The 26,342-nt window shown below is 42.1% G+C and overlaps 2 protein-coding genes across 2 annotated transcripts in view; both read right to left on the reverse strand.

Moving 5' to 3' along the window:
* LOC139423596 (von Willebrand factor A domain containing 3A) overlaps positions 1 to 14,265 on the reverse strand; it is a 33,305-nt gene extending 19,040 nt beyond the window's left edge. Inside the window, exons 1-14 of the mRNA XM_071175182.1 lie at positions 14,244 to 14,265; positions 14,100 to 14,117; positions 7,649 to 7,776; positions 6,966 to 7,084; positions 6,482 to 6,562; positions 6,134 to 6,188; positions 5,916 to 6,017; positions 5,055 to 5,161; positions 1,632 to 1,763; positions 1,029 to 1,137; positions 836 to 898; positions 589 to 723; positions 338 to 476; positions 1 to 60 (exon numbers count right to left, since the gene is read on the reverse strand). The exon at positions 1 to 60 is cut by the window's left edge and continues 44 nt beyond it. Of these exons, the coding sequence (XP_071031283.1) occupies positions 1 to 60; positions 338 to 476; positions 589 to 723; positions 836 to 898; positions 1,029 to 1,137; positions 1,632 to 1,763; positions 5,055 to 5,161; positions 5,916 to 6,017; positions 6,134 to 6,188; positions 6,482 to 6,562; positions 6,966 to 7,084; positions 7,649 to 7,776; positions 14,100 to 14,117; positions 14,244 to 14,265 (1,270 nt within the window). The remainder of the gene's footprint in view (positions 61 to 337; positions 477 to 588; positions 724 to 835; positions 899 to 1,028; positions 1,138 to 1,631; positions 1,764 to 5,054; positions 5,162 to 5,915; positions 6,018 to 6,133; positions 6,189 to 6,481; positions 6,563 to 6,965; positions 7,085 to 7,648; positions 7,777 to 14,099; positions 14,118 to 14,243) is intronic.
* Positions 14,266 to 22,117: 7,852 nt separating this feature from the next.
* LOC139365128 (modulator of smoothened a) overlaps positions 22,118 to 26,342 on the reverse strand; it is a 32,775-nt gene continuing 28,550 nt past the window's right edge. Inside the window, exon 3 of the mRNA XM_071102540.1 lies at positions 22,118 to 24,225. Within this exon, the coding sequence (XP_070958641.1) occupies positions 24,041 to 24,225 (185 nt within the window). The 3' untranslated portion in view covers positions 22,118 to 24,040. The remainder of the gene's footprint in view (positions 24,226 to 26,342) is intronic.

Raw genomic sequence — 26,342 nt, forward strand, 5'->3', positions numbered from 1 at the left:
ACCCCTCCAGTCGAGAATAGGCATTGGGAGACAGAACCTGGTACAGCCCCAGTCTCTTAGCTACAGGCAGAGAGAGGATTAGATAATACATCCAACATCAAAGTTTAGGACAGAGGCATCATTCAGTTTCAATCTGAATCTATTATTGTCATGGCCAATGGCTTTTGGAATCAATACTTGGTTGCCACAGTTACTTTTAGAGTAGGATGAAGTTGACTTTAACACGGATCTATGGTCAGTTTTGTATTGTTCCTTTTGAATGGTTAAGGTTAGGATGAAAGTGGGTAAGGTGATTCTAGATCTGTGCCTATGTGTAACTTCTACCTAGAGCACTTACCTTTCAGTCCATGGTTCCTCAGCCAATCAGCCGAGGAGCTGGGCGGGACACCTGGGGGCTTGATGCTCAGGGGGACATTGTGATTGGGTGGTCTGGGGAGCGAAGGAGAGAGTGAAAAGCTGTCCAACTCTGTGGAAATCTGGGGGAGTACAGTAACAGGAAAGATTCACTAAAAGGTTTATGTTAGATGTTCAAGAAAATGCTGTACACACAGACACCAGCACTGACACACACACACAGAGTCCATTCACCTGCTGTCCCACCACAGTGACAGTCATGTCCCCCAGCCGTCCCTGACGCAGGGCCTCAGTGTGTCCCAGCAGCTCTCTGGCTGCCTTGATCTCTGTCCACAGCAGCTCCACATCTGTACTGCTGTCTACTACACCCTGATACACACACAGACACACACCACACACGCAAACAGCAGGGAAAGTTATTTTTGGACCACAACACACTAAAACACAAACACAAATAGCACAATCAGGACAGACAGGTTACCAGGGAAGCTGAGAAGATGTGGTGGCATCCCTGTGTAACTTCAGCTAGTCTCTTTACAGTTGCCTGTTTGAGGCAGAGACACAGTGAATCATTGACCAAACTTTTCACAGGTTAGAAAGTTTAGTAAATCTGTCCCTCTATTAATAAAAACACATGATTGTTGGTGACCTGAAGGTCAAGCAGTTTGACTCACAATGGTCAGAGGGCTAACGCTACAGTAGGACACCACATGGATCAACAACGTCCTTCCCAAAATGCTTTGTCCTACGTAATCAAAGAGGGCATCTGCGGTCTGGTCAGGGCTAGAGAGAGGAAAGGAGAGAAGTTAGAGGAGGAGGTACTATCATCAAACACAGGGGACTTGTTACTTGTTATGTGTAAGAATAACCCTGCTTTCTGATCTGTCTCTTTATAATGACATCGTCATAACCCCACTCTCCGATTGGTCTCTTCAAAAAGACATAATCATAATCCTCCTCTCTGATTGGTACCTTCACAATGACATCCTAACCCCGCTATCTGATTGGTCCTTTCATCATAAGATCATCATAACCCTGCTCTCTGATTGGTCATCATAACCCTGCCCTCTGATTTGTCCCTTAAAAATGACATGATAATAATAATTACATTGTCATACACCTGCTCTCTGATTGGTCATCCTAGCCCTGCTCTCTGATTAGTCCATTCATATTACATAATGCAACCCAATGTGTAGATAGTGTACAACCCAATGTAGTTATTGCTGTACTTTCATCATCAGTCCCACTACATCACTGTCCTGTTGAAGTTGATTCACCTGGAGCCCAGGACGATGACCAGGGAGTCAAGCTGAGTGCAGCCCAGGTCAAGGCCTCTCTTCAGGGCCTGTAGGAGGTTACATCCCCCCCTGGCTCCCAGCTCATCCACCCAGCCACAAGCCTCCTGCAGTCTGGAGAGAGAACAGGCCACAGAGACACAATCTACTGTAGAAGGCAGCCTAAACAGATCCACTGACAACGAGTCAGCCTACAGAAACTAGCAGTTTAGATCTAGTTCAAGTTCATGTTCAATTACACCCACACAGCAGTCAACACAAACTGAAATCCATGAGCACACAAATGGTATAGCTCTTTCTAAAACATATTGATAAATGGACATATACTTGAAGTCAGAAGTTTACATACACTTAGGTTGGGGTCATTAAAACTCAACCACTCCAAAAATGTCTTGTTAACAAACTATAATTTTGGCAAGTCGGTTAGGACATCTACTTTGTGCATGACACAAGTAATTTTTCCAACAATTGTTAACAGACAGATTATTTCACTTATAATTCACTATATCACAATTCCAGTGGGTCAGAAGTTTACATACACTAAGTTGACTGTGCCATTAAACAGCTTGGAAAATTCCAGAAAATGATGTCATGGCTTTAGAAGCTTCTGATAGGCGAAGTCAATTGGAGGTGTACCTGTGAGTCAATTGGAGGTGTACCTGTGAGTCAATTGGAGGTGTACCTGTGGATGTATTTCAAGGCCTACCTTCAAACTCACTGCCTCTTTGATTGACATCATGGGAAAATCAAGACATCAGCAAAAACTTTTGAAACAAAATTGTAGACCTCCACAAGTCTGGTTCATCCTTGGGAGCAATTTCCAAACGCCTGAAGGTACCACGTTCATCTGTACAAACAAAAGTATGCAAGTATAAACACCATGGGACCACGCAGACGTCATACCGCTCAGGAAGGAGACGCGTTCTGTCTCATAGAGATAAACGTACTTTGGTGCGAAAAGTGCAAATCAATCCCAGAACAACAGCAAAGGACCTTGTGAAGTTGCTGGAGGAAACAGGTACAAACGTATCTATATCCCCAGTAAAACGAGTCCTATATCGACATAACCTGAAAGGCCGCTCAGCAAGGAGGAAGCCACTGCTCCAAAACCACCATAAAAAAAAGCCAGACTATGGTTTGCAACTGCACATGGGGACAAAGATTGTACTTTTTGGAGAAATGTCCTCTGGTCTGATAAAACAAAAATAGAACTGTTTGGCCATAATGACCATCATTTTATGTTTGGAGGAAAAAGGGGGAGGCTTGCAAGCTGAAGAACACCATCCCAACCGTGAAGCACGGGGGTGGCAGCATCATGTTGTGGGGGTGCTTTGCTGCAGGAGGGACTGGTGCACTTCACAAAATAGATGGCATCACGAGGAAAGAAAATGATGTGGATATATTGAAGCAACATCTCAAGAGATCAGTCAGGAAGTTAAAGCTTGGTCACAAATGGATCTTCCAAACAGACAATGACCCCAGGCATACTTCCAAAGTTGAATGGCTTAAGGACAACAAAGTCAAGGTATTAAAGTGGCCATCGCAAAGCCCTGACCTCAAAAAATTATAGAACATTTGTGGGCAGAACTGAAAAAGCTTTTGCGAGCAAGGAGGCCTGCAACCTGACTCAGTTACACCAGCTCTGTCAGGAGGAATGGGCCAAAATTCACCCAACTTATTGTGGGAAGCTTGTGAAAGGCTACCCGAAACGTTTGACCCAAGTTAAACCATTTAAAGGCAATGCTACCAAATACTAATTGAGTGTATGTAAACTTCTGACCCACTGGGAATGTGATGAAAGAAATACAAGCTGAAATAAATCACTCTACTATTATTCTGACATTTCACACTCTTAAAATAAAGTGGTGATCCTAACTGACATAAGACAGGGAATTTTTACTAGGACTAATTGTCAGGAATTGTGAAAAACTGAGTTTTAATGTATTTTGCTAAGATGTATGTAAACTTCCGACTTCAACTGTATATACTTACAACAATAAGAACAACAAAAACAAAATAGCATTAAGTGTGTATACGGACGTTTCACACAGAACTTGTTTGTATTTTATCTATTTGTATTCTAACCCAACACTGTAGCTCTATTACCTCCTACAGTACTAGATCAACTGTATGTTGTGCTATTTCATCAAGGAAACATGAGTGTATGACTCTACCTGAAAATATGGGCGTCCCCCAAACTATTCACAGTTTATGTTTTCACAAACCAGTGTAGGAATGGACTGTTTTTATAAGCACAGATACACTTAACCGTTAGGAATGAGTGATGATCTATGAGGGTATTAAAAGATAGAACGCTTAACATTTATTTACACTAATAGATACTAAAATGTTCAGTATGAAAACACATTCTGTTTGTATTCTTTGGCATTGGTGTTGAATACAGCCAGTCAGTTACCACAGAACAGTGCACAGTAGCTCTCACTCTTCCCTGTGTGTGTGTGTGTGTGTGTGTGTGTGTGTGTGTGTGTGTGTGTGTGTGTGTGTGTGTGTGTGTGTGTGTGTGTGTGTGTGTGTGTGTGTGTGTCTTCCTCTACTAACACAGGCACAAACTGTTCTCACATGTACACACGCATTCCCAAATGACTCATCTAAAATAACACAAGAGGCATAAGAAGCATATTAAAATAGATATTATACCCTAATGAAAATAAACGCAGGAGCGAGCTGAAATAAACAGTGGGCGCTGTGCTGGGTTAGGTCCGTGAGACTGCAGGGACACACACAAAGGCCGTGAGACAGTCCAGCAGGCCTCTCCCCTCCAGCGCCATGCTGTTACATCAACATCCAGAGTCCTCTGCTATCATCATGGAACTTGAACTAAAGTGACTGGGCAGCTTTTTAAGGATACTATAGCAACATCTGAAAAATAATAGTATTTTATCCCACCAAAACACTTGAGGGATACATGTCAGTTATAATATCCTCTCGATGGTGAACAACTGGGTCAAAGGTGCAATCTGTAGTTTCCTTTCTGGTTAAAGAAAACTACTTGGCAGGTTGACAGGGTACCTAAATGCATAGCCACGGGAAGTCGTTTGGGGGAGGGGCTGGAAAAACGTTTTGCCCACGCTGCAGACTGATATATCGGTCTGCTAATACAGGACTATTAAAGGCCTAGGGCAGTACTTTTCTGATTTTTCTAAATTATATTTTTATAATATATATTTTTTCAACAACAAAAAATATTTCAATTTTGCAGGGGGTTCTGCAGCACCCTCAGCACCCTACTTCCCACAGCTATGCCTAAATGGTGTGTGTATGTGTGTGTTTGAGCATGGATTATTTCAGCATTTAGTCTGATGGCCACAGGGGACAAAAAGGTTATGGGATACACCTTTAAAGCACAATGTTATGACCTCGATGACCTCTCTTAGGACTTCTCACCTGAAGGTGTCGACGTCTCTGGGGCCGTCCCAAAGGCTGCTGGTCTCAGTACCACAGGACATCAGGTACAGCTGACGCTTACAGCTGAGCTGCTCTTCTATCAGAGACTGACACACACACACACAAACATACACACATAAACACACACACATTCAATGCTTGCTGAGAGACAAAGCCCATAGTAAATGAAGGAAATGATGAGGTGAAACTAGAGGTTTAAATGTCTATCTAGCTTGCCAGTAAATGAGAGGTGAAACCAGGGGTTTAAATATCTATTTATCTTACCAGTAAATGATGAGGTGAAACCAATGATGTATACAAACTCTGGATTGCTGATGCAATATATTGGCCATTGAGAGGCTTTGAAGCCACTGGTCGGCCATTTTAGCACTACTTTGTAGGAGCAGTCCTCCATAGGAATGAATGAAATTCTACAGTATTTAAATTAAATGTTTCAAGGACAAAATTACATGTATTTAAGAATGTTTAAGTTGTAGTGAGGACACTAATATTAGTATTCTCTAAAGAAATACTTTAAGGTCATTTTTTAAATATAATTTTTCCTTTGTATGTTTAGCTCACATGATATAATTTAAAAGTATGCATCAAAGTGTCTGTAATAGAATAAACATGTCAAAAACTAATCTAGACATGAATAATTGCATTTTTATAGCTTCCAAAATCTTTTTTTCAAGGGAGGAGTAGTACCAAGATACTGCATGGTAGCTTTAATACACCGGTCCCTGTCAGTCATCCAGGGTTTATAAACATCGCTGGGCGAAACCAGGGGTCTAAATGTATATGTATCTCACCAGTAAATGATAAGGTGAAGCCAGTGGTTTAAATGTCTATCTATCTTACCAGGAGGTTCCTCTGTAGATCTGGCAGTCTGTCCTTGGTGCAGTTAACATCTGAGGTGTCAACTATGACCCCTACTCTGGACCCCTTCACCAGCCCAAACACCTGCCACACACACAAGGGAATGGCACAGTTAAACTGTCACTCTGGACACTTTAGGTTGTATAGCAATAGTTATATAGTGTATATGATGATGATGAAGAAGATCTACTATGCCATGCCTTCATACTTCCTTGGTTCAGCCATCTTATTCTGCCATGGTACAGCTCAATGGCCCTGTAGAGTCCAAACAACACGTTCATTATCACAAACACTGGCAGTCACGGTTGCAGCTGTGTGTGTGTGGGTGACAGCACTTGTTTTGTGTGTGTGTGTGTGTGTGTGCGCTTGCATGCCCGCGTGGGTGCATGCCAGTGTGTGTATGTGTGCCTGTGTGTGCGTGGCACCACATGCCAGTGTGTGTGTGTGTGTGTGAGTTTGCACGCATGTGTGTGTGTGTATGTGTGTGTGTGTGTGTGTGTGTGTGTGTGTGTGTGTGTGTGTGTGTGTGTTAAGAGAGGAGTACTCACTGGTACAGCTGGAAGTCAAAGTGAATGAGTGCTGCAGCAGTGATCTCCAGCTGTCTGCTGAGGCCTCCGTCCTCCTCAGCACTGCCACCAACACAGAGAGGTCAGAGCAGGGGACAAGGGCAACTGCTATTAGGTCATAGTTCATACGTCCACCAACACAGAGAGGTCAGAGCAGGGGACAAGGGCAACTGCTATTAGGTCATAGCTCATACGTGGCCGTTCAGGCAGCCTTGCTCAGGCAATAACTGCCCAAATGGGATAAGTTGGATGCATAGGGCATTTGTAACATGGAACGAGCTAGGCGTGCTAGGGACCTTGACACGTATTAACAAAGCGTCTCAGTGTAAAAGATCTAGTATCAGGTTCATGCTCTTTTTTATTATGATTTCAGTCAAAACTGATCCTAGATCAGCAGTTCTACTCTGATACTCTTTGTGAATATGGGCCCAGATATGTAAAGCAGGCCCCTGTCACACACACTTGCCTGATCTTAGTGGTCCCGTGTGAGAGGAGTGTTGATAGGGAGAGGCCGGAGCTGTAGAGACTGTGGGTCAGGAGCCAATCAGAGGAGCTCTTCCACTCCGCAGCCTGACCCTGTGACCTCTGGGTTACAGAGAGGAGCACAGACAGTAAGGTAGAGGACAGATACACTCTGAGGCTCACAACTACAGATAGGAGCCCAGAAAGTAAGGTAGAGTACAGATATACTTTGAGGCTCAGTACTACAGACATAAAGTAAGCCTTAGTACTATATACTGTATATAGAAACATTTAGAGGGATACAGACTAAGACATAAGGTAGGCCTATTGCACAGACAGCATTACAGACAGACAGGGGCAATACGGACTAAAACACAGACAGCATTACAGACAGGGGCAATACGGACTAAAACACAGACAGCATTACAGACAGACAGGGGCAATACGGACTAAAACACAGACAGCGACGACACAGGCAGTAATAACATGGAGAAAGAACTATAAAGACACAAACAAGATTTACCCCATTACACTGTGGATTCAGCATCTGAATGATTATACATTAGACACAAACAAACTACAAATCAATTCAATTCAATGCTTTCAAGGGAAGTCTAAACACTATTTATCCAGGTTAGTCTCATGGAGATAAAATGTATTTTTCAAGAGAGAACTTGACCAGCTCACCAGTAAGTCCTGTGTTTGGTTGACATGGGTGACCAGTAGACCATCGTCTCTGTGAGGGGCAGACAGAGACACATCTTCCCAGGGAGGGCAGTCATCTCTGAGGGAAGTACTGGCCGCTTCCATCACACCTGTTCACCAATGAACACCCAATAAAAACACACTATAACACCCAATAAAAACACACTATAAAACACACTGTATCTCCAACCTTCATTCAGAATGGCAATATTGTGCATCATGCAACCCTTGGTAACAGTGTGCAACCTGCTGCAACACCTTTGGAGTGTGCAACATCCTCATAGGCCGGTGGCTTATTAACATGGATAATTGGGCATCACCTCTGATCTGATGACAGACAACGCAATATGACACTCTTGACTTCTTCTAAAAGAGTTCCTCAAAGGCATCTGTAAGACCTGCCAAAGTACAGTAACTAGCATCCTCTTTGCACACCCAGGCTGCATCACATCTGGCCGTGATTGGGAGTCCCATAGGGCAGCGCACAGTTTGCCCAACGGTGTCCGTTTTTAGCCCGTGTAGGCCATCATTGTAAATAAGAATTTGTTATAAACTGACTTGCCTAGTTAAATTTAGGTCAAAATAGTGCAGAACAGTTGGAGACATCCAGTGTAGTTAGGCGAGTTTGTAGTGAGACACAGTTCAGACAGAGGCAGTAACCCTGTGAGCTCTGTGGCCACCGGGGAATAACAAAACAGCAGCACAGCACTGTCACAGACTGACTGGGGCTTCAGTGTAATCAATACCCATTGATTCTGTTCATGAAGGATCTTAGCCATGCAGCCATCTGTCAGACACCTGTCCACCAGAGGGGGTGGGAGGAGCTATAAAAGGATGGGCTCATTGTAATGACTGGAATGGAACAAATGGACCGGAAGAAGAAATACGGTTTCCATGTGTTCGATACTGTTCCATTAACTCCATTCCTGTTATTACAATGAGCCCATCCTCCTATAGCTCAGCCAACCAGCCTCCTCTGCTGTGCGCAGACTTCCCAGGAGAGGATAAGAAGGGAGGGAGGGTCTTCAGATATCTATCACCTGAAGCATGCGCACAACATACAAATACATGCACTAGACGCTTTGCATTCCTGCCAATAGTGCTGAGCGATTAACCATTTTTTAAAACGTTTTTTAAACAACTAATTGACCGACATAAATTATTTGAATTCAATTTGGTTCTTTTTTTCTGTGAGCTCAATGAGTTTTTCCAGAGATAAATCAAATCCAGTCTGAACTGTGCGATGTAGTAGTAGTTTCCAACAGGCCAATATTCCAAATAGTTTAACCCATAAAATGTGGTAATTAACTACAATGCCTTATTTACATCGAAGAACTACTAAAATAGACATTTTGCCAGACAGCATAGGCAGCAGCTCTATAGAGATGATGATGACTTGGAATGAAATACTGAAGTAATTAAAGAAAACAAACGTAATATACACAAAAACTGAATTATTTTATTAAAGTTGAATAAATGATGGTTAATAAGTAATAAGCAGTGATAGCCAGTCACTACCATCATGGAACTTTTATTAATTGTTTTATTCTGTTTTGTTACAGCTTTCAACCCACATAATGCAAAATGCATTTAACGTTGAAAAAAAAAATCTAAACCGAAATCAAAACAGTGAATATTTTTTAGTAATCGAACCGAAACAGAACTGACCTCAAATAACACTAATCATAAAGCACTAACCCCTGAACAGTACTTGACGATTTTCTGCGCATGCTTCGGGTGATATAAATCTCAAGGTACTAGCAGCGCTTTGAAAAATGTATGTATACCGAACAAAAATATAAACACAACATGTAAAGTGTTGGTCCCATGTTTCATGAGCTGAACTAAAAGATCCCAAAAATAGTCCAAATGCACAAAAAGCTTATTTCTCTAAAATGTTGTGCATAAATGTGTTTACATCCCTGTTAGTGAGCAATTCTTCTTTGCCAAGATAATCCATCCACCTGACAGATGTGGCCTGTCAAGAAGCTGATTAAACAGTTGACAGTGCATGCCAGAGCAAAAACCAAGCCATGAGGTTGAAGGAATTGTCATAGAGCTCTGATACAGGATTGTGTCGAGGCACAGATCCGGGAAGGGTACCAAAACATGTCTGGAGCATTGAAGGTCCCCAAGAACAGAGTGGCCTCCATCATTCTTAAATGGAAAAAGTTTGGAACCACCAAGACACTTTCTAGAGCTGGTTGCCTGGCCAAACTGAGCAATCGGGAGAGAAGGGCCTTGGTCAGGGAGGTGACCAAGGACCTGATGGTCACTCTGAAAGAGCTCCAGAGTTGCTCTGTGGAGATGGGAGAACCTTCCAGAAGGACAACCATCTCTACAGCACTTCACCAATCAGGCGTTTATGGTAGAGTGGCCCGACAGAAGCCACTCCTCAGTAAACAGCTTGCTTGGAGTTTGCCAAAAATACATCGTTTTTGATTTGTCATTATTGGGTATTGTGTGTAGATTGATGAAGGGAAAAAATATACATTTTAGAATAAGGCTGTAAGTAACAAAATGTGGAAAAAGTTAAGGGGTCTGAATACTTCCAGAGTGCACTGTATTTTGGGGGGTATATTGTCTCACATTCCTACCGCCAAAAACGACCAACTGCAAAAGACAACCGATAAAGTACTGTACGTTAAAATGTAACGTTATTAAACATTCTGGCTTGTAGATGTGAGCGGAAACTTTGGTGTAAATTCTCATTTATGCCCAACTTCGGGTTTCCAGGCAAATCATTATCATATTCCCAGGATGGCCCTTTTTTAACCACTTTGGTTTAAGGCATCATATTCTTAGACTACTCCTTATTTCAAGAAAAATACTAGAGTTTTTGAAAACATGCGATTAAATTAGATCATATCTGAATTAGATAGGATGCAGCAGAGTTTCAGAATCTTGTCATTTGTAAATTGATACAATTTCACCAGCGCGTTCTACCTTTGCTTGCAGGGTCGACCGGTGGACAATCAGAGCGTCTTTCTCAAGACATTCTGAAGACGCAAAACATGGATGTGTCCGAATGGTGCCTCGCGCCAGTTTATGCAATCATCGGTTTTGTCTCAAAGCTTAATAAATCGTATATAAAGTTGTACAGATATATTGAGGGTGCTTCGATGAGAGTTTTCGTGTGGAAAGTCGAGGCTGAGACAGTCGTAACCTACCCTCTTCAATGTTTCTCATCTCCAAGGTGACCGACAATTTCCGATCTGTGCGCGTGAGTGCGCATTTTTGAAAGAGAGCGCATAAAGAGGCAGGTAAAGGCATGGAACATAAAATACCTGTAACTGTATTGAAAAGAAAATGTTATATAGATTTAACATCTGAATCAAAAACGTTAATATTTTACCTGTAGGGTAGGCCTAGGCAGGCCTAATAACACTGTTCTCAGCCTGGTCTCATAGACTAGACGTAAAATAGTAAATATCAATCCGGGACACCAGCATTAGTATGATATGTTACGTTTAGTAGTGTTGATAAGAGAAATGGTTACTTAAGGCAAAAACAAAAGTAGGATGGTTAGTCAGGGTGGGTGTATAACGCAAACCTCTAACAACCCAAAGATTGCAAGTTTGAATCTCATCAGGAGAACTTTAGCATTTTAGGTATTTGGCAACTTTTCAACTTCTTACTACTTTTTGCTTCTTTGTAACTACTTAGCATGTTAGCTAACCCTTCCTCTAACCTTAACATTTTTAGCTAAACCTAACCTTAATTAACCCTTTAACCTAACTCCTAAACTTAACCCTAACCCCCAGCCCTAGATAACATTAGCCAGCTAGCTAACGTTAGCACCTAGCTAGAAATTGTAACATGTCATACGTTTAGCATATTGTACATTTTGGAAAATGTGTAACATATTACACAAATTGTAATTCATAACATATCATACGAAATGGGTGATGGACACCCACAAATTAATACATACCATACGAAACGTAACATATCATAGAATGGGGTGTCTCCACGTACAGAATAATATGAAAGATTCAGAGACCAGGTTGCTGTTCTTGGCAGGCATGATCTATTTTGTTTGGCTTCCACTAAAAGTGTAGGCCCCAAGAGGGTTCATACAGTGCCTTGCGAAAGTATTCGGCCCCCTTGAACTTTGCGACCTTTTGCCACATTTCAGGCTTCAAACATAAAGATATAAAACTGTATTTTTTTGTGAAGAATCAACAACAAGTGGGACACAATCATGAAGTGGAATGACATTTATTGGATATATTTCAAACTTTTTTAACAAATCAAAAACTGAAAAATTGGGCGTGCAAAATTATTCAGCCCCCTTAAGTTAATACTTTGTAGCGCCACCTTTTGCTGCGATTACAGCTGTAAGTCGCTTGGGGTATGTCTCTATCAGTTTTGCACATCGAGAGACTGACATTTTTTCCCATTCCTCCTTGCAAAACAGCTCGAGCTCAGTGAGGTTGGATGGAGAGCATTTGTGAACAGCAGTTTTCAGTTCTTTCCACAGATTCTCGATTGGATTCAGGTCTGGACTTTGACTTGGCCATTCTAACACCTGGATATGTTTATTTTTGAACCATTCCATTGTAGATTTTGCTTTATGTTTTGGATCATTGTCTTGTTGGAAGACAAATCTCCATCCCAGTCTCAGGTCTTTTGCAGACTCCATCAGGTTTTCTTCCAGAATGGTCCTGTATTTGGCTCCATCCATCTTCCCATCAATTTTAACCATCTTCCCTGTCCCTGCTGAAGAAAAGCAGGCCCAAACCATGATGCTGCCACCACCATGTTTGACAGTGGGGATGGTGTGTTCAGCTGTGTTGCTTTTACGCCAAACATAACGTTTTGCATTGTTGCCAAAAAGTTCAATTTTGGTTTCATCTGACCAGAGCACCTTCTTCCACATGTTTGGTGTGTCTCCCAGGTGGCTTGTGGCAAACTTTAACCGACACTTTTTATGGATATCTTTAAGAAATGGCTTTCTTCTTGCGACTCTTCCATAAAGGCCAGATTTGTGCAATATACGACTGATTGTTGTCCTATGGACAGAGTCTCCCACCTCAGCTGTAGATCTCTGCAGTTCATCCAGAGTGATCATGGGCCTCTTGGCTGCATCTCTGATCAGTCTTCTCCTTGTATGAGCTGAAAGTTTAGAGGGACGGCCAGGTCTTGGTAGATTTGCAGTGGTCTGATACTCCTTCCATTTCAATATTATCGCTTGCACAGTGCTCCTTGGGATGTTTAAAGCTTGGGAAATCTTTTTGTATCCAAATCCGGCTTTAAACTTCTTCACAACAGTATCTCGGACCTGCCTGGTGTGTTCCTTGTTCTTCATGATGCTCTCTGCGCTTTTAACGGACCTCTGAGACTATCACAGTGCAGGTGCATTTATACGGAGACTTGATTACACACAGGTGGATTGTATTTATCATCATTAGTCATTTAGGTCAACATTGGATCATTCAGAGATCCTCACTGAACTTCTGGAGAGAGTTTGCTGCACTGAAAGTAAAGGGGCTGAATAATTTTGCACGTCCAATTTTTCAGTTTTTGATTTGTTAAAAAAGTTTGAAATATCCAATAAATGTCGTTCCACTTCATGATTGTGTCCCACTTGTTGTTGATTCTTCACAAAAAAAGACAGTTTTATATCTTTATGTTTTAAGCCTGAAATGTGGCAAAAGGTCGCAAAGTTCAAGGGGGCCGAATACTTTCGCAAGGCACTGTATAGCCTACGTTTTCCCCATCCCCTCTGGTAGGCCTATTGGTATTTTTATAAAGTCCATAACCCTGCCATTGTGAACAATTTTTGCATTAAATATAATATACTCTTATTTCCACAAGGTGCTTGCTATGCATTGTATCACTGCACTCTAAAAAAGAAAAGGTTCCTGGGGTATCCTTTAGGGCTTCTTCAAATTGAAACAATGGGGGAACCCCTATACATTCTTTGAAGAACCCTTTAAAAGGGTTCTTATTATCAATAATACGCATAACAATAACACAATATTTTAGTTGTCTGTGTTTATTATGATTTTAGTGGCAAAGCAGCATAAAGAAATCTAAATATGAGGTAAACTCCCAGCAGAGCCCCAAGTCCAATGGGTATATCCTCTGGTGTGTTGATGTTAATGTGTTGGTGTTCTCTGTATCCATAGGCAGAATGATTTAGCAGTGCATGGTGATTGAACAGGTTTCCTGTTATTTTCATCAGAGGTGTGGGGAGGGTGAAGTCTGTGAATCCAAAAAATAGTAATTATACAGATATTTAACAAAACATGCACACAACAGTATTCATACCTTGGTTTTTGTGTTAAATGTGAATGAATAAAACTGTTTTGATGATGGTTTTCATACACATACCTTGTCCGTATTGTAGAGGCCTATTGGATTTTCATTGAAGAGGTAAGGGAAGGGGATGGTACATGTGATTTGCATAACATACCAATTGACATACCTTTGTATGCCTCCTCGTCTGTATACCGACACAGACACAAAAGTGAGCAGTTCAGTCATCTGCACCCAATACAGCCAGCCTTCAACATATTATAGCCTTCAACATATTATAGCCTACAACATATTATAGCCTACAAATTCTTACCTCTTTGTTGATTGATATCCATTGAATTGTGTCCAGTCTTTGTTTTAGAAAGATTTTCACAAATATGAAAAGAGAGATGGTATCATTACAAAACAATATCCATTTAGATCATATAAGGGACCAACCTTAAATTGAGGAGATCTTTACATTTTTCAGTTAAGTGCCTGCACCTGCTGTCCTTTCAAATTCAAATTGTCACGTTCTGACCTTTATTTCCTTTGTTTTGTCTTTATTTAGTATGGTCAGGGCGTGAGTTGGGTTGGGCAGTCTATGTTTATGTTTCTATGTTTTTTCTATTTCTGTGTTTGGCCTGATACGGTTCTCAATCAGAGGCAGCTGTTTATCGTTGTCCCTGATTGAAAACCATATTTAGGTAGCCTGGGTTTCAATGTTGGTTTGTGGGTGTTTGTTTCCGTGTGAGTGTTTGTCGCCACACGGAACTGTTTCGGTTTGGTTATTTCACGTATTAGTTTATTGTTTTTGTATTTCATAGTGTTCAGTGCTTTTCTTATTAAAATCGTGATGAACGCTTACCACGCCGCATCTTGGTCCGATCCTTACTCCTCTTCAGACGAAGAGGAGAAAATCTGCCGTTACACAAATCCTGTTTCAGTTGGGCAGTTAGGTTCCTGCAAGAACCCCCACCAACTAAGGAGGTTCCTCGATGAACCCCACCTCCTATGGGGTTTTAGGAATAACCTTTTGGGGGCAATTTTCAGTGCCATGAACACTAAGGTTCTTCAAAGAACTTTGAGGATCTTAGAAGAACCCTTGTTGAACCCCTAATTTTTAGAGTGTAGGCTCCAGCTTCCTGCCAAATTCACTACAATGACCTCCCTCCTCACTGCTGCTTGGAGAAGGAGAGACTGCTGCAGCCTAGCTGGTATTATCTGCTCAGGTGAACTAAATCGAGTTGGAAGGCCATCAAATGAGCAGATGGGCACCACGTTTCCATATAAGTGCACTTGGCAGCACTGACACAGTAATCTATCACAGTCAACAAACGTGAAAGCCATAACGCATAAAGCATGCATTTAGCAAGAAAAAACATTGTTGCATTCCTTCGAAAATCAAATGTTTCCATACGTATAATAATTTCTGTGAGATTATGTTCCTACACTTACCACCCACGTAACATATGCCCCTACACATCACTTACCACCCACGTAACATATGCCCCTACACATCACTTACCACCCACGTAGCATATGCCCCTATACATCACTTACCACCCACGTAACATATGCCCCTATACATCACTTACCACCCACGTAACATATGCCCCTACACATCACTTACCACCCACGTAACATATGCCCCTATACATCACTTACCACCCACGTAACATATGCCCCTATACATCACTTACCACCCACGTAACATATGCCCCTACACATCACTTACCACCCACGTAACATATGCCCCTACACATCACTTACCACCCACGTAACATTTGCCCCTACACATCACTTACCACCCACGTAACATATGCCCCTACACATCACTTACCACCCACGTTACATATGCCCCTATACATCACTTGTCACCCACATAACATATGCCCCTATACATCACTTACCACCCACGTAACATATGCCCCTATACATCACTTACCACCCACGTAACATATGCCCCTATACATCACTTACCACCCACGTAACATATGCCCCTACACATCACTTACCACCCACGTAACATATGCCCCTACACATCACTTACCACCCACGTAACATATGCCCCTACACATCACTTACCACCCACGTAACATATGCCCCTACACATCACTTACCACCCACGTAACATATGCCCCTATACATCACTTACCACCCACGTAACATATGCCCCTACACATCACTTACCACCCACGTAACATATGCCCCTACACATCACTTACCACCCACGTAACATATGCCCCTACACATCACTTACCACCCACGTAACATATGCCCCTACACATCACTTACCACCCACGTTACATATGCCCCTATACATCACTTGTCACCCACGTAACATATGCCCCTATACATCACTTACCACCCACGTAACATATGCCCCTATACATCACTTACCACCCACGTAACATATGCCCCTACACATCACTTACCACCCACGTAACATATGCCCCTACACATCACTTACCACCCACGTAACATATGCCCCTATACATCACTTACCACCCACGTAACATATGCCCCTTTACATCACTTACCACCCACGTAACATATGCCCCTATACATCACTTACCACCCACGTAACATATGCCCCTATACATCAGCACCTGTCAGTGTCTAGGCTATAACATCTACAGAGATGACATCAACACCTGTCAGTGTCTAGGCTATAACATCTACAGAGATGACATCAACACCTGACAGTGTCTAGGCTATAACATCTACAGAGATGATATCAACAACACCTGTCAGTGTCTAGGCTATAACATCTACAGAGATGATATCAACACCGGTCAGTGTCTAGGCTATAACACCTACAGAGATGATATCAGCACCTGTCAGTGTGTAGGCTACTACACCTAAAGAGTAGTATGGAGCAATTAAGCAACATTTAGGTCACTAACATATGTCATTTAGCAGACACTTTTATCCAAAGCAACTTAGTCATGCGTACATACATTTTACATATGGCAGGCCACAGCAGGAATCAAACCCACAGCCCTTGGTGTTGCAAGCACCATGCTCTACCAACTAAGCTACACAGGACCACGGGAAAAGAAAGGGAATACCTAGGCAGTTATACAACTGAATGTGTTCAACTGAAACGTGTCTTCCACATTTAACCCAACCCCTCTGAATCAGAGAGGTGCAGAGGGCTGCCTTAATCTACATCTTCAGCGTCCAGGAAACAGTGGGTTAACTGCCTTGCTCAGGGGCAGAATGACAGAATTTTACCTTGTCAGCTCGGGGATTTGATCCAGCAACCTTTTCGGTTGCTGGCCCACCGCTCCTACCCGCCAGTCTATGCATGTATCAATGTACCTACATTCATTAAACTCTATCTAAATATATAATGTCATATTAATGATGTGCTTAGGCTATAAATGTGTTAGGAATAATGTAAAAATGTTACCTTTATGAAGACAAATGTAGAGTATGCAGGAATTAAAACAGTCAGTTCATGAAATCCTTAAGCAGTGGATTTTATTTTGGTACATTTGCTCAATAACATAAGTACAGGTGATAAAAAGGGGTTCCTTGTTCATAAACCACAAATCAACAGAAGAATACAAATAAAAACACATTCTGAAAAGTTCAAATCCCCAAATATATGAACAATTATAACCTGTGATATTTCCCAGACATACACCACAAAAACATACATTGGTGATTATTACAATAATCCCCCAGCATTTCCGGCAGAGAAATACCAAATAATGTTCAAAATCGACATCGACTTGAGTGTGCTTCATCGCCAAAGACTCTTCATTTTACTCCCATTGAGGAGTCAGTTGTTTGTACAGTGAACATCTCTCTCGTTGATAACCTCAATGTGGTCTGCTAATCTATACAGACAAGATGTGGGTTGCTTCCATCATCAAAGCAATGTACCATTTTGACTGATATAGGCCTATAGGGCGTGTGTGTGTGTGTGTGTGTGTGTGTGTGTGTGTGTGTGTGTGTGTGTGTGTGTGTGTGTGTGTGTGTGTGTGTGTTGGTATAAGTAAAGACAACAGAAAATATTTAGGGACTGTGTACTTGATATGGCCCTATGAACATTTCATCAGTAGAATTAATCATCATTCATCAAGTCAGCTATTCTTCCACAGTTCTCTTAGCTCTCTATAAATTATACAGATGTATAATAAAAAATTGATGGGTGCTTATATTTGTCCTATTTCACACCAATACAAGCGTGTATTAATATGCATGTGTGAAATGGAAATGTGTTTTTAGTATCTACCACTCTCCCTGAGACACTCAGAGAGTGGGGTCACGGCCAGATTTTGAAAATAGATTCAAAACATGTTCTTGGTGATTAGGTATCCTAATATGATCACAGGTTGTGCTCCTACTTAAAATGTAACATTATGTGGAGAAAAATAGGCTTTATATTCATCAGCATGAAAAAGGACCCATCATTATTATGTCTGCATGGTGTTGCTTCAGGCCAATCTGATTGCAGGGTTTCAATTTGATTACGTTCTGAGCTCTCAATTAATCAAGCTTAATTAATTGATCTCTTAATTGCGATTGAGTGGTCAATTTAAGATTAGCTCTTTGTTTTAATTCATCACCACACGACCGTGATGCTTTTAGTCAAGTTCGCAACTGATTCATCTTAATTAACGCTAACTACAAACAAATATTCTTAATTGATAACTAATTTGCATTAGAGAATGGTCTCAAACACTCTATACATTTCTCCCTCGGTTTTAATCATATAAAACTGTGTTAAAATGGTTTCAGCGTGACTATAGATCTCCTCTTCAAACTGTTTTTACCAATGACTCATTCCAAGCACGAGAATGTGGCAAACAGAAATATCATTCCTAGAAGAGAAAATGGCATTCTATTTTTATGGTGGCAAATGGATGGATTGGTTAGTCACAGACGAGCTGAGGGACCAGAGAGAGCCTCTGACCGTTTGAATCCATCCAGCACACCCACACTGCTCTCAGATCTGTCAGGGCTCATCAACCAGGGCTCATCAGCCAGGGCCCTGAGGGAAGCCCATGTAATTCTAGGCTGGGAGACTCATCCTCAAACCTCATAACCTGTCACTCAAACATACACACACACCCACACATAGACATACATAAGGTACCCACACATGCGCAGATGCATGCATGTGCACACACATACACTATGGCTCTGTGAAGGCTTTCAGCTGTCATTTAGCTCGAGCTACTGATATAAACAACAACATTGTGCTAACAGAGCAGAGTAGAAGACAAAGAGAGGGGAAGAACCTCAGATGGTGAGGGAATGGGTGGAAAGAGTGTGTGCTCAGACAGAGCAGATAAACAGATTAGACACGTAGTGTATGTAGATGAGTCACCATTGAGGAGGAAGAGATGTGGCTGCTGTTCTCTATGCATGTAAAGCTGTTCTGCAACAAATTCATGGTCTAGTCTGAAGGCAACCATATCAGATCACTCCATGACAGAATCAGGGTCTGGAATTTTTTGGGAATCACGTGATGTCACCTGGAAAACCTTTGAATCTAAGTTATATACTAGGCTATACACTCTTAGAAAAAAAGGTGCTATCTAGAACCTAAAAGGATTCTTCGGCTGTTCCCATAGAAGAACCTTTTGAAAAAACATTTTTGGTTCCAGGTAGAACCCATTATGTCACAGGTAGAACCCTTTTGGGTTTCATGTAGAACCCTTTCCACAGAACCCAAAAAGGTTCAACCTGGAACCAAAAAAGGGTTATCTTATGTTGACAGACAAAGAACCCTTTTTGCTAAGAGTGTAGACTAGGCCCAGAGTTGTTACTGGTCAGGTCACATGGCCAGGAAAAGCTTACTGTCTCTGGTTGACTGAACTTAATCCTTAAGAGTCTAAGCCCATATTTAACCTTTTTTGGGGCGCACTAAACTTTTACCTGGTACCGGGCTACCCATCAGATGCGTCTTGTGAGGGTCATAGAGTAAATCAGCCGACATGTTTATTAGATTCTCACCTTTCTGTGTTCGTGAGAGTCTCACCTTTCCATAGAGGGGTCATGTTAGTGTGTAGCCAAAACTGTTTGGACGCTACAGACAGAAGTTAGCAGATCGGCTGTAATGACTTCTGACGAGTCCCGTGACAATTTTGGGGATCGTAGAGAACACAAAACGGAGAACACCATCGTGAGAGTCTCATCTGTCCATAGAGTGGTCATATAGAGCACCACAGTATGAGTCATAATACCCATAAAACCTAGCAGTCAAACAAGGAAATGGTTGTAATTGTTTATCCACCATTCATTTTTCCCCATAGATTTTATAAACACTTAAAATAAGGGATGTTTTGTAGTCTTGTATGGTGTCTACTTTGATGCTAATTAGCATTTTCGAATCTGAGAGTAAATATATTGATAAAAGTCACCTTGTCCGAGAGAGATTTACACTGTTATCAAAACGTCACGGCAGGGTAAGCCTACACGAAACCCAGCCCTTATTTTAAGTGTTTCTAACATTCCCTATAGGAAAAATAAATGTTGGAAAAATGATTGGAACCATTTCCTTGTTTGACCGCTAGCTTTTATGGGAATTATGACACCTCCACTGTGGGGCTCTATTAGTTTGGAGGCCAAACGGTTTGGACACTACAGACATTTTCGTGAGAAGACCGGGATGTGTCATTGTCTGACAAACACTGCTGTAGCTCGGCCAACTTCCACCGCAAAGGCTCAATTTTAAACAGACAGATTTTGATGGGGATTTGTTTATTATGCTAATTACATTTCCACAGGGGCACGGACATAGACTCTAGGGGGTCAATCTAGCTGGTAAATTAATTTGAATGGCAAAATTGCAGACTTCACCTAATACCCAAACAAGAACCAGCTCTCTTTAGCCAAACAACCAGATTTGGGACATTCCTCATTATAAAATGGCCCAAATGGCACGCTATTCACTATATACCAATAGATCAGGGAAGAAGGTGCCATTTGATAGGGAATAGGGTGCCATTTGATAGGGAATAGGGTGCCATTTGATAGGGAATAGGGTGCCATTTGATAGGGAATAGGGTGCCATTTGATAGGGAATAGGGTGCCATTTGATAGGGAATAGGGTGCCATTTGATAGGGAATAGGGTGCCATTTGATAGGGAATAGGTTGCCACTTGGGATGCAACCTAAATGTTTTGCTCTGGTGTGAAGTTTGCTCCATCTGTTGTTATCCAAGGGGAGTGAAGCAGGTGTTACTAAAGACACTTTCATGGTTTAACTTCATTTTAAAATACTCATTTCTTTCTCTCAGAACATAACAGGTGCAAACTTTGCACTGGTGGAAGTGATTGGTAAATGTGGCCCTTTATTTCATTTGTTTATTTGTATTAATTGATAGTATGGATCACATCACAGGCATTGATTAGTTTCAAGATGGTTGACAGACAAGATGCTGTAATTAGATGGAAGAGGAGCCTTGACTCTTACACCTGTAGAGCTCATGTCTTTATTTGCATAGTTGGTGCCTTTTATTCTATACAGTCAGATGATGCTAGTGACTAGTGTCTTGCTAATAACTCACCCAAACAGTGAATGTGCACCTCCATATAATCAGATGATCATTTTGCTGTGGATACATCATTCCTTTTTGTACTGTAAATCATTAGTGTTTGTAAATGATGGAAGGAACATTTTAATCAGTTGCATTATGTAAATCTTTGTCCATTCTTGGCTGGACACTGAGCACACAGACTTCTGAACAAAATCCACATTTAACAGAAACATGAATGCAGTATGAACACGAATGAAAAGTCACTCATAGGTTTGACTGTAAAACTTAACTGGAGATGAAGTCAATTCAAAGGTGAATATGGCAAACACTGTTAAAGTCTTGAAAAAGAAACAACTTGAATCAATAGTCACGTGGTTGGGATGGTACTGTACGTTTTGTTCTTCACTAACTCCACTGGTGCTCATTTCCAGATGAACAATAAGCACTTTGCAGGCTGACTGAAAACATATAGCCCTTCAACTGAGATGCACCTTGGTTGCCTCTGTCTTCTACATAGGTTTGTGTTGACAAAAGTGCAATGTTTTAAAACGCTCACATGGGAAGGCCATTTGGAGATGGCACATTCTTCTACAGATTATTCCAGAAGAAACTGAAAAATATATAACTGACCCCCCCCCCCCCCCCCACACACACACACACAATTAAACAATTTTTGTGGTAAAATAAATAAATAAATAGTAAATAGGTCCTCTGGATTATTTTATACATTTTACATAACTTTTGAAACAGGGAGGTTTTCACCTACTGAACATCGCCCTGGTTTTTGTCATTGCCTTTTATCAGAGACCGGTGTGATTGGCTACTCCTTACCAGTCAAAGACACTAGTTGATAAATGACAAACCAGGCAACACATAAACCAGCTGACATGGTGGCCCTCGAGGCCTGGAGCTGAACACTAACATGTTGAAACAGACTAAACATTATGCAGTATGTAGAGTGATTGTGTCAGACTCAAACACAGCCGTCTTTTTTCTCTTTTTATTCAGTGAAAGATAAATCATTTGCGTTGATCACAAGCTTTATGCCATTTCTAGGGAACTCATCGCCATGGTTTGGAAAACACAATAGTAGTAGTTTGAATAAGAAAAAAATATGAGGTAAGAAGTTATTTTTTTATACATTTGTGGTGCCTCTTCTGCTATTAGCTATACCCTTGAATGCACAGTGCTTCCTAAAACAGAAATTCTGATCATGGCACAACAACAAATCAAACTAGGAACCAGAAAGGGCTTCTTCATTATCCATATTATACAGACCAACGTAAAGAAAAGCTGAGCAGGAATGGAAATGGACAACAAATACTTCACCATGACTTGGAGATTGAGCCCGAAACACGTGTGTGTGTTTGCGTGCGAGTCTTTTGTGCATCTGTTAGTGTGTGTGTGTGTGTGTTTCACAGGCATCGGGCACAGCACAGTAGTGAGGCACAGCCCCACACAACGACCTGACCTGCAGTCCCTGATGCCTTTTATTACTATTTTACAAAGCAAAAACAAAACATCCCTCCTGCCTGATCCCATCCATGTTTCATAATAATCCAGGTGCTCTCAGTCTTCATTCCCTTTTTCCTTTCCTGTAGAGCAGCTGGTAGGTGCTTGACTTACTGTGTGGTGCCTGGTTAATTAGGGAACCGTGGTCGTCAGGGCCTGGGGTCCTACCCTCCCCTCTCTGGAACAGCGCACCTGTCTAAATCCCATGGATTATATGGGTCATGGTGCTGGGGTTAAGGTTAGGGTGAAGATGGAAAGGCCAATGTAGCAGTCCACCCTCCCTCTTCCAAAGGGGACTTGCTCATACCCAGCAAGCTAGGATGTCATCTCAACCAACCTTCCCCCTCTACTCCAAATAACCCCCTCCCTAGTTACTGCCTAACCATGGCTGAAGTGACTCTTGTCCCAGACCACACATGGGGAGGCAGAGAGACAATGACCCCAGCAGCAGCCTATACCTTTACAGCTCCTCCAGAGGTTCGTTGGCCCAGACTTCACCTCAGTGAAAAAGGGGGAGAGGAGAAAGCAACAACCCCAAAAAACACTAAATGGAAGAAACTAAAACAACTGAAATAGTGTAAGAAGCCAAAAATAGCAACAGGAACAGTTGAGATGACAACGGTTTGTTTTCTCGCTGGGCAGGAAGGGTGAAGTGGACATCCTCCAAAGGTGTGATGTCATAGTTACTGTCGCCGTGGCAACGGCAGGGGGTTTGGGGAAAGGACAGCGGTCGTTCCAACCCCCCCCCCCCCACTCCTCTTCACCCCCCCATGGAGTGGACGTGTGTCTCCCACATCGCTCTCCAAAGTGCAACAACAACAATGTAAAAATAACATGTTTTAAATAAGCAAAGGCAGAGAGGGAAAAAAAAAGCCTGAGTCAGTTCGACAGCGTCCATATTCGTCCATGTCTATTCATCTCAGTTAGTTTGTTATTCCGCGTTAACCGCCCCAGCTGCATATCGTCACACCGTCCATCAGAGACATCCCATCCCTGCTTCCTGGCCAGTGTTTTTCTTTTTAGTCGTCCATTTTTCTTTTCCTCCATTTTATTGATCTCCTTGGTATGTTTCTCCTCGGCCCCAGCTTAAAGTCCAGGTGGCAGAGTGGTAGCCGCAGTCAGCCGGGCAGGCACACCTTGCCTGCGAACAGCAGTCCCACTATGGTGAAGAAGATGGAGAGGACAAAGAGGACGTAGGAGGAGCCCACCACCGTGTTGTTGGGCAGCTTGTATGGCTGGCCACCCACCTCGTTGATGTAGAAGCCGATGGGGAAGATGAGCGCCGCCATACAGAACAGGATCACTGAGGGGGAGAGAGAGAGAGATAATGTTAGACATGTTGGAATAGTTTACTATTTCCTGTGGTGTTTGCTACACTGGAGACAGCTCCGCTTTCAATTAGGATGAAACCTGGGATGGACTGGATGCTTGTCAACCAAATCTCCCTCTGGTATAATAAAGATTGACTTGATTTGTTAATTGATGAATTTAATGACTGAATCATCACTCGTCCTCAGTAGGCCTACATACTACCTACCGCACAAGGTCACACACACTACAGAACCAAAACACTCATCCAAGGCCCCAGACACCATCACGCCTCAACCCTTTTACATAAATAGACCTTAGCTGTGAAGGAGACACACTCCAGTCTCACCACCGTGAATGTACCAAGGCCACGAACACACAACCAGACCATGCAGGCTTTTACAAGAGCTCCAAAAACAACAGGCAGACGGGACGCTCTTCGGCATAGGATAATGGGGCCTTTCAGTGGGCTTCCAAGCAGATCAATGATCAGAGGGAGAGAGAGATGGAGGATTGGAGAGAGGAGAGAGAGAAAGTGTGTGTGTGTGTGTGGACGTGTTTAACTATACTACTGGGGACCAGAAGTCCCCACAAGAATAGTAATCCCAAGAAAAACTGAACAACTGTGGAGAGTCGCCACAAGGTAAAATTCTAATTTCTAGGGGGTTTAGGGTTAAAGTTAGAATTAGTGTTAGGGAAAATAGGACTTTGAATGGGACTGAATTGTGTGTCCTCACAAGGTTAGTTACACAAGACTCTGTGTGTGTGTGTGAGAGAGAGTAGGAGAGAGAGAGAGAGTAGGAGAGAGAGAGGAGGAGAGAGAGAGGAGGAGAGAGAGAGTAGGAGAGAGAGAGGAGGAGAGAGAGAGTAGAAGAGAGAGAGTAGGAGAGAGAAAAGTGAGTTGGCGTTGTAACAAACTGAGGTAATTTTATAATCCACTCAGCTAGAGGGAGCCGAGACCAGGGAGCATCTCTCTCTCTTCAGACAGTCAGGGCAGCGGGTAGAGAGGGACTCAGGGCCAGATCAAGAGACACAAACACCAACTGAACACCCACACATGTACGCACAACATAGATTCTGTGGGCTTTGAGTGAATCTGTCCATCTGAAGCAGTGTTACTAATCTGAAACGGCAAAGCCAAGGACTTACACATACTCTTTAAAAGATTACTTTAAAAGCTAATTCGATATACTGTAACTTAATCACTTAGGCTAACGCTAATTCAGTGGACATGCGGTGTTCTGCAGTGAAATAACTTTTGCTCTCCTCTATGGTAGAGTATCCGAGTTCTCTCCCTATCAGCAGCAATAGAAGGGCCACTCCATCACAAACACTGTCACATCATGACGGGGCCGTTTGAGACATACCAGGAGCTATAGGAGAGAGACTGCAGACATGTTCCCCAGGCATTCTACTCTGTGTCGAAAAAAGCAACAAATATCATTAGATAAAAAACCAACAAGTAAAAATAAATAAATATATACAGTAGCAGTCAAAAGTTTGGACACCTACTCATTCAAGGGTTTTTCTTTATTTTGTTTTACTATTTTCTACATTGTAGAATAATAGTGAAGTCATCAAATCTGTGAAATAACACATATGGAATCATGTAGTAACCAAAAAAGTGTTTGAAATAAAAATATTTAAGATTGCCACGTTGTATAAATGATTGGAGACAGGCGCAGGAATACGTAATAGGGGGTTTTAATACTCCACCCAAAAATACAATGCCATGAAAAGGCACGGGGAAGAAGCCCAAATCAAAACACGTATACAAAAACACAGGGATGTAACCCAAACAAAAGAGTGAGGTTAAACCTCTAATAAATACACAGGGCGAGACCTGTAATAACAAGTGCACAATACACGCAGCACGAAAGTCGAAACAACAAAGCACAAGACCGACGGACATGGGAACAGTAACCGACCAAGACAATGGTGAACAGAGGGCACACATATACAATTACTAATCAGGGGGAATGGGAACCAGGTGTCCATAATGAGACAGTTTATTGACGCCTAGAGGACGGTGATGTAGACTTCCGGAACTGGTGCACGGAATGAGCAGCAGTCCCGGGGGGGATCTGTGACAAAGATTTTAGATTCTTCGAA

The sequence above is a fragment of the Oncorhynchus clarkii genome, chromosome 13, assembly GCF_045791955.1.
Source record: "Oncorhynchus clarkii lewisi isolate Uvic-CL-2024 chromosome 13, UVic_Ocla_1.0, whole genome shotgun sequence".
In the NCBI taxonomy this organism is placed as follows: Eukaryota; Metazoa; Chordata; class Actinopteri; order Salmoniformes; family Salmonidae; genus Oncorhynchus; species Oncorhynchus clarkii.